The sequence below is a fragment of the Bubalus bubalis genome, chromosome 2 (genome assembly GCF_019923935.1).
Source record: "Bubalus bubalis isolate 160015118507 breed Murrah chromosome 2, NDDB_SH_1, whole genome shotgun sequence".
Lineage (NCBI taxonomy): Eukaryota > Metazoa > Chordata > Mammalia > Artiodactyla > Bovidae > Bubalus > Bubalus bubalis.
The window spans coordinates 36,710,147-36,722,093 of record NC_059158.1 but is presented as its reverse complement, the minus strand read 5'-3'; the positions used below and the strand labels follow the sequence as shown (position 1 = coordinate 36,722,093).

General features: G+C 55.2%; 1 protein-coding gene across 8 annotated transcripts; it reads right to left on the bottom strand.

Moving 5' to 3' along the window:
* Window positions 1-398: 398 nt before the first annotated feature.
* On the bottom strand, window positions 399-11,732 carry TREML2 (triggering receptor expressed on myeloid cells like 2). 8 transcript variants are annotated; one of them, XM_006069149.4, is made up of 6 exons: window positions 11,470-11,721; window positions 9,081-9,401; window positions 6,007-6,427; window positions 4,857-4,963; window positions 4,499-4,568; window positions 445-573 (listed from the first exon to the last, which is right to left on the bottom strand). In XM_006069149.4, the coding sequence occupies exons 1-6, from the start codon at window positions 11,528-11,530 to the stop codon at window positions 567-569; spliced, it is 987 nt and encodes a 328-aa protein (XP_006069211.3). In that variant the 5' UTR covers window positions 11,531-11,721; the 3' UTR covers window positions 445-566. The 8 variants fall into 8 exon arrangements, 7 of the variants coding, with proteins under 7 accessions (XP_025126110.3, XP_006069211.3, XP_044786223.2 ...); XR_006545581.2 differs by having other exon boundaries at window positions 502-573; window positions 5,933-6,427; window positions 11,470-11,726; XM_025270325.3 differs by lacking the exon at window positions 4,499-4,568 and having other exon boundaries at window positions 399-573; window positions 11,470-11,726.
* Between the last annotated feature and the right edge of the window lie 215 nt (window positions 11,733-11,947).

Here is an 11,947-nt window from a genome sequence, read left to right as displayed (position 1 = left end):
AGTCTTTTCCAATGAGTCAACTCTTCGCATGAGGTGGCCAAAGTACTGGAGTTTCAGCTTTAGCATCATTCCTTCCAAAGAAATCCCAGGGTTGATCTCCTTCAGAATGGACTGGCTGGATCTCCTTACAGTCCAAGGGACTCTCAAGAGTCTTCTCCAACACCACAATTCAAAAGCATCAATTCTTCGGCGCTCAGCCTTCTTCACAGTCCAACTCTCACATCCATACATGACCACAGGAAAAACCATAGCCTTAACTAGACGGACCTTTGTTGGCAAAGTAATGTCTCTGCTTTTGAATATGCTGTCTAGGTTGGTCATAACTTTCCTTCCAAGGACTAAGCGTATTTTAATTTCATGGCTGCAGTCACCATCTGCAGTGATTTTGGAGCCCCAAAAAATAAAGTCTGACACTGTTTCCAGGTTTCTTTTATTTTAATCTTCTTTTTTTTTTAGCTGAACCACGCATCATGCAGGATCTGAGTTCCTTCCCCCTATGATGGAAGTGTAGATTCTTAACCACTGGACCACCAGGGATTGCTTTTGCTTCTGGTTGAGAATGTTGTTTATAGCCTGAAAGACACATAGTAGCCCATTTTGGGCTCTGAACTTTAAAGGTACAATGCTTTTCCATTCATGCAGAGATAAAAAGTTGCAGAATGGAGAATAACATTTGTCTTATTGGAAGTTTACAGGAACTACCAAAACAAAGCATTTTCACCTCCCCTCCAGCGTCTGGCTGACACCAAGAAGTCTGCAGTACCCAGACTTTTAGTATCAAACAAGCCTGAATTCTGACTCGGGTAAGACATTTCTTTGAGCCGGTTCTGCTGGCTTTCCAAATGAAGTTGCTCTTCCATGTCCCATTTATTTTCCTGTCGTGCAGCAAGCAGTACAAACTTGGACTTGTTAACAAATTAAGAACCTATTTTTCCTCCTCCTTTCTCCCTTCTCGATCTGACCTCTTCCTCCCAAGCCTCAACTTTCTCCTCTCCAGTGAAAAAAAGCAGGGGGCCGAAGGTGAATGAGAGAGTTCAGCAACACTTCTGAGGTCCCCAGAGGTCAGAGATTTCCCATCCAGGCTTGCTTGGGGATTGGGACATTCCATGGGGACTGAAGAAGGGGGTGGGGGGAGATGGAGAGTCATTTCCAGGAATGGAGGTGCAGGGAGGGTCCCTGGCAAGGGTGGGAGAGAGCAAAGTTGAGGGTGTGAACATCAGAGGGGACGGGTGGGGAGAGGGAGATGGGTGCAGAAGAAGGGGGAAGGAGAGAGAAGGGGAAAGGATCTCCGCCCCACAGGTCCTGCCTGTACCCCAGCCCCCAGCTGGCCATTGTCAGTCCATAGTGGTTGTTGAAAGGCCACACTAATCAAACACATTAAAAAAATAATGGTCAGTAGACAAGCTACAGAAAAACAATTGTCACAGGCTGTTCATGGATAATAAACAACAAAGAAGAGACAAGTCCGTAAACAAGCCGCAGAGCAGATCGGGCTTATGGGGAGCAGCAACTGGCAGGGAGGTTTATATGCTCAGGGACGAGGCTGGGGAAGCAAAAGGTGGGAAACAGAATGGGCAGACGCCAGACCTCCCTAGGCCACTTGAGGAGCAGTTCTGGAGACAGGCCACCCTTCAGGATCGCCAAGAAGAAAGGGGTTGCCGGGACTTCAGACTCCCTGTGTCAGTGGATGGAGGGGAATGGGTTGCCCTGAGAGGGGTCTGCCCCAGGCAGACTCGAGGCCACCTTCTGCCCTCGCTACTCCCAGCCTCGGGGCAGGAAGCCCCATAGCCTGAAGAAGGAGCCCGGCCACACAGCACAGCGTCCACCTGTCCAGGCTGATGCAGAGTGAGAAGCCCATTTGCAGCCACGGGGGACCATGAAGCCCAGGCTCGCCTGCTGGCCCTGCAGCAAGAACACGTGTGTCTCCTGGGCTCAGATCAGGGCTCACAGAGCGAACGTCCCGTGGGTGCTGGGCTTCCTTTATTTGCTCCTTCCCTTAGCCATGACAGGAAACCCTTCACAGGTGTGTCCTGTCGTCTCACCCACTGCTCAGAAAGTCCCTCATCTCGTCCACCAAAGGCAGCAGTAGCCCTGGCCTGCCTGATACCTCCCCTGCCCTGCACTGGCCCGCCCTGGATCTGCTGAGGATCTGGGTCTTCCTGGAGCTCCAGGGAGAAGGGCCAACAGGTAGCAGAAAGTGAGAGGCCATGGTTTCAGGGAAAATGTCCTGGAGGCCTAGAGGTCCAAAAACACCACCCAGGCCCCTAAGGGCTGGGGACCTGGGGACATGGTCTGCACGTCCCCAGCGCTGTGTGTCTGTCCTTAGCTCGAGTCCATGTGGGAGCTGGCTCCAGGGGTGGGCAGCTCAGGCAGGTCCACCTGGTTCCAGGAGCCCCTCATCCTGGGCAAACAGGGATGGTCGGTCCCCCTAACAACTCCCCTATATAACATCAGGGCACAGAGGCCTCTTCTTGCGCCCAGCCCCACCTCCTGGGACCAGCCATGTGGCCCTCTTCTCTCTCTACCCCTTTGCAGTCGAGGACAAAACAGAGACTTAGGGTCCAACGTTCTTAAAGGTAGAATGGGACAAGCATCAGACCTGGAAAAGAACTGGAGGACCAAGCATTAGTCTTTCTGTCAGTTGTGTGAGATTCGTGTGTTATTCCGTTTTATCCTGAATACAGTCTTGAGAGGTAGGAATTAGTGTCCCCTTTCACAAGACAGGAAACGTGAGGCCCGATAGGGTTAGTGACTTGCCCAGGGTCCCACGTGACAGGTGCACCCCTGGGTCCCGGTCCTGAGCCCCTGCAGTACTCTCCCTGACATCCTGCTCTCAACCGGGGCAGGGCCATAGGTGTGTGCTTTTCGGGGGGAAAATTAACCCCCTCTTGGTTATACACCGGGTGTGGGCCACACCCTCCTGATAAGGAGGCTGGTTATCAGCGCCCGCATATGTGTCCCGGCACCAGGCCTGTCAGTTCCTCAGTCTGAGTCTCCCCTCTAGTGTCTTCTCCTGGACACGGGGCAGAGGGGCTGCCTCCCTGCTGCCCCCCCACCGGGATTGCCCCCTGCCCCTTCCTCTCTCCCCATCTCCACGCTAGAGTGGTGACCCTGGGCTGGCTGCCCACCAAGGCCCCTCTGTGCCACTCCCTTGACTCTGATGTTTGCTGTCCTACCAAGGAGGGCTATGACCCAGGGCTGAGAGCAGAGAGGCTACATCCACCCCAAGGCTCTCATCCAGTGGCCCCAGGCTGGTGGACACCCCTCCCTAGGGGAGGAATCCAGCCCCTATTCTTTAGCCTTTGCTGTTGAAGAGGCTGAATCTGAGCCATGAGCTGGAGGGCAGGGTGCGGGGGCTGAAGGGGGGCAGGAGAGACTCCTCTGGCCACTGTGCCCCTGACCCAGGCTCCTTGGCTCCATCCCCCCTGCCCGCCCCCTCCCAGCTCAGGGAATTCCTCCAGGCTGCGGGCAGCTCTGAGTTTTCTTTGCTGTGCCGCCGTTGGGTCCTCTTCCCAGGGAACAATGAGTCCCCTGAAGGGAAGTGATCCTTCCTTTCTCTGAGCTATGACTTCCCCTCCAGTGGACCCCAGGCCTCCCCTGCATCCCTTCCAGGAGTACAGACCCAGAGCTAGGGTGTGGGAACTGGGGGAAAGAGCCTTGGTCAGCCTCTGCATGCAGGTCTAGGGACAGGCTTGCCCTGCAGGCAAGGGCTCTCAGCTGCCTGGTCACAGCTGTCCCTGGAGGGCCCGGGCAGCAGGCAGCAGTGGGGGCGTGGGCTCCACTGGCACCCGGGACCTGAGGGACAAGCAGCTGTGGTCAGGCCAGGGGGCATGCGGAGGCCCGGTAGAGGATGCTCGGCCCAGGGGGTGGGAGGCTTAGATAGCTCTGGGGTCCCCAGGGCCTCTATCGACCCCTACCTCTTAGTCACTGTTTCTCCTCTGGGGCGGGACCCTTGTGACATAAGCTGCTTCTGGGACTCTTTCTTCCCCCAGGAGCATAGGGACACTTGAGGGGAGCAGAGGGAAACTGAGGACAGGGCCCCAGGTCGGGAGAGGGTGGCCCCAGCTGTCCACCCCTCCCCCCTCAGCTCTGTAGTAAGAGGTTCCGAGGCTGATGATAGCAGAGGTTCTCTGTCTGCAAACAGCACCCTCGGGGCTTGTCTGCCACCTAGCTGGGGCCCCGGGGGTCTGTGGCTCCCAGGAGAACCATCTCAGTGGCGCCCCAAACCCTCAGAGACTTCCTGCCTAGCACCACGTGCTCTGACTCCCACCCCCGCCAGGTTCCCAGCAGCCCAGGGGAACCGAGTAGATGCGGCACAGCCTCCGGTTCCAGGAAGGCCTGAGTCCAGGTTGCACAGTCCTCACCCCCAGCCTGGCTCCAACCCAGACACGTCCCCGTCTTCGCTCCTCCTCTGAGGAGTCTCCTGGGGGTCTCCCGGGGCCCCTCTGGGAGAAGCTCCTCCCCACCCCACAGTTGAGTGGCTTCAGACCAAGCGGACCTCCAGGGAGGTTCCGGTCTTGCAGACGAGTCCTTGCAGGATCTGGCAGGGTCACGGCACACGCTGTAGCCTGCGAGGATGGGGAGAGATGCAGAGGGCAGTCCTGCTCAGTACCCGAAGCTCCCAGGCCAGCCGCTCTGCCTCTGCCTCCACTTCCAAGTGGCTGGGCCCCAGAAGGTTCCACTGAGCGGTCACTGCCTGCCCACCCTCCCCCTCTCCTGGGTGTCGAATGGTCCTCCTGAATGGATGCAGGTGAGGACCTACCGCCTGGAGACCGGGGGCAGTCGGGCTTTGGAAAGGGTGTCAGACTCCCCAGCGCTCTGTCCTTGGGGGGCTGCGAGGGTTGGGTTCTACTCACTTCCCATGTGTCTCTTCTTCCAGAAGCCATAGACCACGATCAGCATCGCAAGCATGGGGAGCAGTGCCAGCACCCCGACGAGCACCATGGGATAAAAGTCCAGGTATCTGGGGAGACAGGACAGGGCCAGGGGAAGATGAGTACTCGGCACCCAACCCGGGCCCACATCTTCCCACATTCCACGCGAGAAGAGTGGGACCCGCCAGTCCCCACGGGGAGAGACGGCCTCTCTTCCTTGGGGACCGAGCTGTGGGAGAAGGAAGTAAGGTGCTCAAAGGTCAGGGGGATGAAGCCCCCAGCCCCCAGCAAAGGCATGCATCTCTCCAGTATTGGGGGGAGTCCTCTCTGCTGAGGGCGGGGGCTCTAAGAGACACCCATTTGTGACAGAAGAGGCCAAGAGTCTTACTCTCCCCAGGGTGACCGAGGATGGCACTTCCCACCTCTGTCCTCCAGAACACATGCTGTGGTTACCCTGCCTGTATCCCCCTTTGCTACATCACTTCCATCTACACCAGTCATCAGCACCTCTGTTAAAAAAAACTTTTGGTCTGACGGCTTTCTCTTGTCGCTGGTGCCCTCCATGCCATGCATGGCAGGCAGCCCCCCATCGGCCACCAACAGTGGGACATAAAGGCCCCGGCCTCCTCGCCCTCCACACGGCTGCCTGACACTGGATCCCGGACTCTCCCCAGTGGGGCTGAGCCCTTGCTGCCCACGGTGATGACCAGCCTGTGCAAGTGCTCCGTCTGCTGCCTTCCCTTCCCTGCGTCACTTCCCCTTGCTCTGTCCCGTGTTCCAAGTACAACATGTATCCTGGTCTCCAAGTCCACTCCTGGGGGAACCCACATTAAAGTGTCCCCATTTCCTACTCTCCGAGATGCTCCCCTTGTGCGGTCCTGACCCTCTCCTCTTCATCCTCAGACTCTGCGCTGACCCAGCCCCACCCTCATTTCCCGCCGCCATCCTTTCTGTCCCTTGTCCGCCCCAGCTTCCCATCACCATTCAGCAGCAGGCCAGACTGGATTCCCAGTCGGGTGGCCAGTGCGACAGGGGCTGCTCTGCTGTGACATTTGCACCTTGCAGTCTGCTCAGGCGGTCTGTTCCCACGTCTGGGAAAACGGCATTCGATGCCGGCCCCTGCGCCAGGTACCTGCTGGGGAATAAGTGGTTGAGGAGAGTTCTGCTGGTGGGGCACATTCCCATGGTGGGGGCTCCCATGGTGCAGAGGTGCGCGGCCTTAGTGGAGGTGTAGCCTAGGGCTGCAGCGGAGGCTCGGGTGTTGCTGGGAGACGCAGTCGCAGTCTGGGACCCGGTGGCCCTCCCGGGCCCTGTGGTGGACAGGCTAGTGCTGGAGAAACTGGAGCCCATCACAGAAGTCAGTCTGGTGCTCCCTGAGGTGGGAGAAGGCAGAGGTCTGGCCAAGGTGAGGAGTCCAGCTGTGAACACTGTCGCTTGGCTGATGAAAGGGCTCCCAGGGCCTGAGGTGGGCGCTGGGCCTGTGGCGACGACTGTTTCACTCTGGAAGATGCTGGGCAGCTTCGTGAGAGGAGTGTTTCCCTTGGTTATGGAGGCTGAGGGACCAGAAAGGGAGGAAGGTGAGGCTGGGTTGGGATCTTGGTTCTGGAAGCAGCTGACGGCAGCCCACACGCTTGTCTGGGGACTGGGGTGGTGGGGAGGCTGTCCCTTGGACCTAGGACCCTGCTTTGCTGAGGGACGATGTGTGTGTGTGTCCAGAGGGTGAGGTCAAGGAGGAGGAAGTAGGCACAGCAAAGAAGGAAGAGTCTTTCCCAAGTTTCTCAGTGTCCCCCGTCTGGCCACGGGGACGAGAGGACACTTCCCTCCCTACCCCCACCTCTCTTGTCACTCTCTGGACCTTCCTCATTCCTGTAAGTCAGAGATTTCTCTGCTCTGACGTTGAATGTGACCTTTCCCAGTTGCTCCACTGTTGGCAACTGGGATCCGGAGTTGAGGACGAGGACGCATCACAGACCTAGATTCCCAAGTACACTATGAGCAGTGAGGTCAAATGCCTTCCTTGGGAGCTTATTAAGAGACACCCGAACTGGTCCCGCCACCCTCATGCATCAGGGCAGGCCTTCACCATCCTCTTTTCTAGAAGAAGGCTGGAGTTTGGTTGGTGGAAGGGGAGCAGGCAGGAGCTGTGAGGGCTCAGTCTAGGGAGCAGTGTTGAGCCGATCTCATCAGGAAACAGGCGAACAGAGAGAAAGGGGTGCTGTGGTGGGGAGAGGGCTGTGGCTGCATCCCACTGCTGTGCACGCACGGACGCTCTCCGAGGGCCTCCCCGAGGAAGGTGCCCATTTTTCCAGGTGAGGGAACCAGAACAAGCAGAATTGGTGAGGTAGGGATAGGGGAAAAGGCCAACCTGGAGCCAGATCTCCCAAATCATCCTAGTGAGCAGTGTGAAGACCCCCAAAGGACCCGTTCAAAGAACACACACAGCTGCCCTGGGAGAGCCAGCACTTGGTCACAGAGGATCTAACAGTAGGGCAGAAAAGGAGTGACGTCCACAGAGAGAGAGACCTCCTGCAGGGTCAGTGAGGTCACGCAACCGTTTACCTCGCCTTCATCCCTACCTCAGTACACCAAGGGGTCGGGAGGTACAGGACCAGAAGATGATGGAGAGGAACCCTCCTCTCCTACCTCCTGTGATGAAGGAGGGAGGTTGGACAGCAGCTGTCTCCCTTTCCCACCTCAGGTGCCTGGGGCCAGAAAGCTCAGTTTTCAAGATGCAGTGGAAGAGTAGAAGTTTTGCAGATTTTTCTTTTCCTAGTAAGGTCTGCAAAGTTGGAATCTCCCCAAATTGTGGTTCAGAGATGGAAAGTGAGACCCAATATAGTGCAACGGGAAGATACACTAAGGGAAAAGCCATTTCACGTTTACTCTCCATTCAGTCGCTCAGTCGTGTCCGACTCTTTGCGACCCCATGAACTGCAGCATGCCATGTTTCCCTGTCCATCACCAGCTCCTGGAGTCTACTCAAACTCATGTCCATTGAGTCAGTGATGCCATCCAACCATCTCATCCTCTGTCATCCCCTTCTCCTCACGCCCTCAATTTCATGTTTGTGTCCCTACAAATGAAGACTTCAGTAAACTGGTTTTGACTACTTCCCTGGGGCTAAAGCAGAACTGGAGAAGGGAGGCATGAGATTTGCTCTGCATCTTAGAGATGACAGTTGCCCAAGTTAACACCCAACACAAGATGGGGATACAGTTGGGTTAGAGGAACCGGGAAGGGTGAAGAGTAATTTTCACAGTCACTGGCAGCTTTCTGCAGGCTCTCTGTCTGGCTCCTCACCCTTTCCTATCTTGTAAATATAGAAAGAGTGCAGGGTTTTGCTCTTGGACCTCCTCTCTTTTTCTATACTAAAGAGAGAGCTTTGATCATCTAAAGGTCAAGGCACAATATCACCCTCTAAAACTCTCCAATAGCTTCCTCTTGTACCTAGAATAAAACTCAGACCCCCATATCATGGGCATCAGGGCTGCTGTTTGCCTCTCCAACCTCATCTTCTATTGCTCTGCCCAATACTCAATATGCACCAGCTTCTTCTCACCTCAGGGCCTTTGCATATGTAGTTCTCCCCACCTGGAAAGCCCTTTGAACCACCCACTTTCAACAGGGCTAGAAAACTCTCATCCCACACAGGTTCTGCATGATGTCATCTGCTCAGGGAAGTCTTCTTTGACTCCCCACTAACTCAGTTGCTCCCCCCACCTCAGAACTTCCTAGTTCATCCCATTGTTTTATTTGCTTAAGAACATTCACTGCTATCTGCAACTGTTTGTCGGACGATGTGTTATTGCCTATCACCTCCCATAGGACAGGAATGTGTCTGGTTTTACTCACCACTGTGTCCTCAGAGCCTAGAATTGTGCCTGGCAGAGAATCAGGGCACAGTGAATATATACTGAACAAATGATTGAATAAAACAAAATACAAAGAGTCCTGAGTTCGAATCTCATCCCGTCCACTTGCTAGCTCTGTGATCCTGAACAAGGTTAGAGCCACAAAGGACTTTTTACATCTAATTTTCTTCATCTGTAAAATGCCCATGAAGGAGTCTGTGAGAGAACTGTGAAAATCCCACTGTCCATCATGCCCACTGATGGATTATTATCATCCTTGTTATCTTTGATGTCAGTGGACTACAGGGCGGGAAGACACACCCCAGCATCCCAGCGCCCCAGCAGGCCTGCTCACCTGGAGACACTTCCAGCAGGAAGCCCATCAGAGGGTAGAGGATGCCAGAGCTGTTGCGCATGCACCAGTACCGGCCCGAGTCCTGGAGCCTGAGGGCCGCCATGGTGATGTTGACCACCTTGGCCTGGGTATCGTCCTGCAGCAAGTAGCGTGGCCCCTGCACCCCCACACGGGTGAACCCGGTCTCACACTTCCTCCTCCTGATTTTGCACCAAACCTTACCCTCCACGTGGTTTTTGCGGCTCTTGTAGGAGCACTGCACAGACAGAGTCTCCCCTTCGAAGTGCTGCAATTTTGAGTACACATGCTCCATGGGGGCACCTGGGGAGACACGACTGGTTGAGGAAGGAGGAAGGAAGCATCTCGAAACTCAAAACTTGTGGTGAAGAGGCAGGTGGCTATTTCTCTGCTCTCATGGAACTCAAAGGAGAAATACAGCCCAACTCTGATGGAGGGGGACACAGGCCCCCTCCCCCAGGGAGCTCTTGGTCTGTTGGAGGAGACATTAGCCCTGCCCTCTAGGAGTTCCCAGACTGATGGGGAAGACAGTAGTCCTGTGCCCTTGGAGAAATCCTAAAATGATGAGGAAGATACAGGGCTAGCTAGATACACACAGGGGAACTCCCAGTATAATGGTGGAGACACAGGCATAGCCCACAGGGAGCCCCTAGTTTAACAGAGGAAGCTTAGCCCTTACATTTAGGGAACTTTAGCAGACACAGCCCTTTTCTTTGTGGCATTTTCTAGTCCGATGGGAGAGTGATAAGCCCCGTCTTCAGGGTCTTATCCCGCCCTCAATGAGATACAGACACAAACGCAAGCCATCGTTCTGAAATTTCAGAGCCCAGTGAACTTAGGTAGGTGAGAAAATTCAGGCTTGGAAAATATTAACAGTAGTTATTTGTTTCACAAACAGTTTAATTCTAGTCATCTTTTAAACAACAAGTTGTCTGAGTTCACTCTAGCTGATGTTTAATTTTAAAATATTCTAGTTTCCTAAAACCCATAGATTCAGTATGTCCAAACATGTGTATCAACTCCCGGTTATGTTTAAACCAAAGAACTCTACAGTTCTTCACTGCTCATAAGTTGCCCTCTACCCCTAGGAAGCAGATGTGGTCCATGAGCTTCATAATCCACAGTCTGATGAGGTAGAACTAGGGAGAGGATGGCGAGCCAGGGGACAGGAAGAAGGAGAAGGCTGCGGTGGGAGCCCTCCGCCCCTCTACCCACCTTCCGCTCAGCAGTTACTCCTCTAACACCCTCAGAGTCTTCTGCAAACACACACACAGAGTAGAGAACAGACATTTTGGAGTCTAAATAAACATAGGGTAAAACTCGATTCCATCATTGACTGTGTGAGCAGACCGTGTAAGGTCTTCGTTTCTTATCTGTCTCTGGTTGGCTGTGAGAACTGTGCCCCTGGACAGCGCCTTAGACGTGGTGTGTGCGCAGTGCACGCCTCCTTTTCCCCAATGCAGGTTGCTCCAGGCTTTCCCAATGGAGCCCAGAGCTGTGATGGCCAAGAAAGAGCCCAGGATCCAAGATGTCCACCTTAGTTTCCAACCCAGCTGCCGCTAGAGTTGAGGCTTGGAGTAAGGTAACGCCTTCTCTCATATCACTTTGTACCATGTAAATTAAACTGAATAATCCCACTCAATTATTTGGCAGGTGACAGGTTTGGAGGACCCCAGGAGACACTCTTCTGCCCTGGCAGGGGGCGCCTTTCTGGGAGAGGTGTACAGATGGGACAACCTTGCAAAGGGTCTCCAGGGCACTGTGATCGTGTGTGCCCACCTTTCAGCCCTTTCACAGGCGGTGCCCAGAACTGAACGGGAAGTGGTAACTTGGTTGCCATGGCAGCAAGGGAGGCAGAATTGGGTGAGGTCCCCTCAAAGAGCATTTAGTAGCTGTTGGGTGGGAGAGAAGTCTTCAAGGATTGCTTCCCTCCCCGCCAAGGACAGGGGGTAGGGATGGGCGTTGTGGCCCCAATGTTCCAAGAAAAAGCAAGTTCAGCACCCACACCCATAAGGTAATGCTTCTTATAAAAAACCAACAGGGCCTTCCTGACAGAGGCCCAAGGGAGGAGGGCTTGTTGTGTGAGGAAAGGGAGTGGCCCTGGCCAGAGGTCCTGAGGAAGCCGGGTAGATAAAGGGGCCCGTGCAGAGAGGGTCCAGGGCTTTATCTTAGTTGGTGAGGCCTGGGTTAGCTTTCCCCAGGGCCAGCTATTCAGCTGGAAACTTCTCACTGGTCTCTGGTAAGGGGCGACTAGATCTGTCAAACCTTCTCCTCCTCCTCCAACCCCACAAGATCACTGGGCAAGAAAAGCAGGAAGGGGGTCCAGGGACAGACCGTCCCCTCCCCGCTAGCCGCCCAGCCACCCTCTCACCTGAGACAGGGCCCTGGAGCCAGAGCAGCAGCGGCAACAGCAGCAGGAAGGCGGGAGGCATGGCTCCATGCAGTGGGGACGGGCACAGCCCAGTGCGGGGCAGGGATCCAAGGTGAGGGGCCCAGGCCTATCCTGGCCGGGCCATTTGGGTCTGCCAGGGAAGACCTGGGGTTCTAAATGTGAAGTTGCCCATTTAGGGAAGTGAGGAAGTTGTGAGACCCACTGTGACCAGCAGCCCGCGGGAGCCCGCAGAGCCTACAAGAGGGCGGTGCTGGGGCAGTTTCCGCCCCCTCTTCCTCGAAACCTCAGGCAGGTGCGGCTGCTCCACCCAGTCTGGGGCCTCCCCGCCCAGGGAGGGCTCTCAGGGTCAGAAGACTCCTCACCCTCTTCAGGTTCCCTCCCAGAATCTGGTGCAATAAGAGCACTGTCCTCTGAAGCCCGTTATTCACCTAGAGGGGTAGTGTGATGTTGCTAGAAC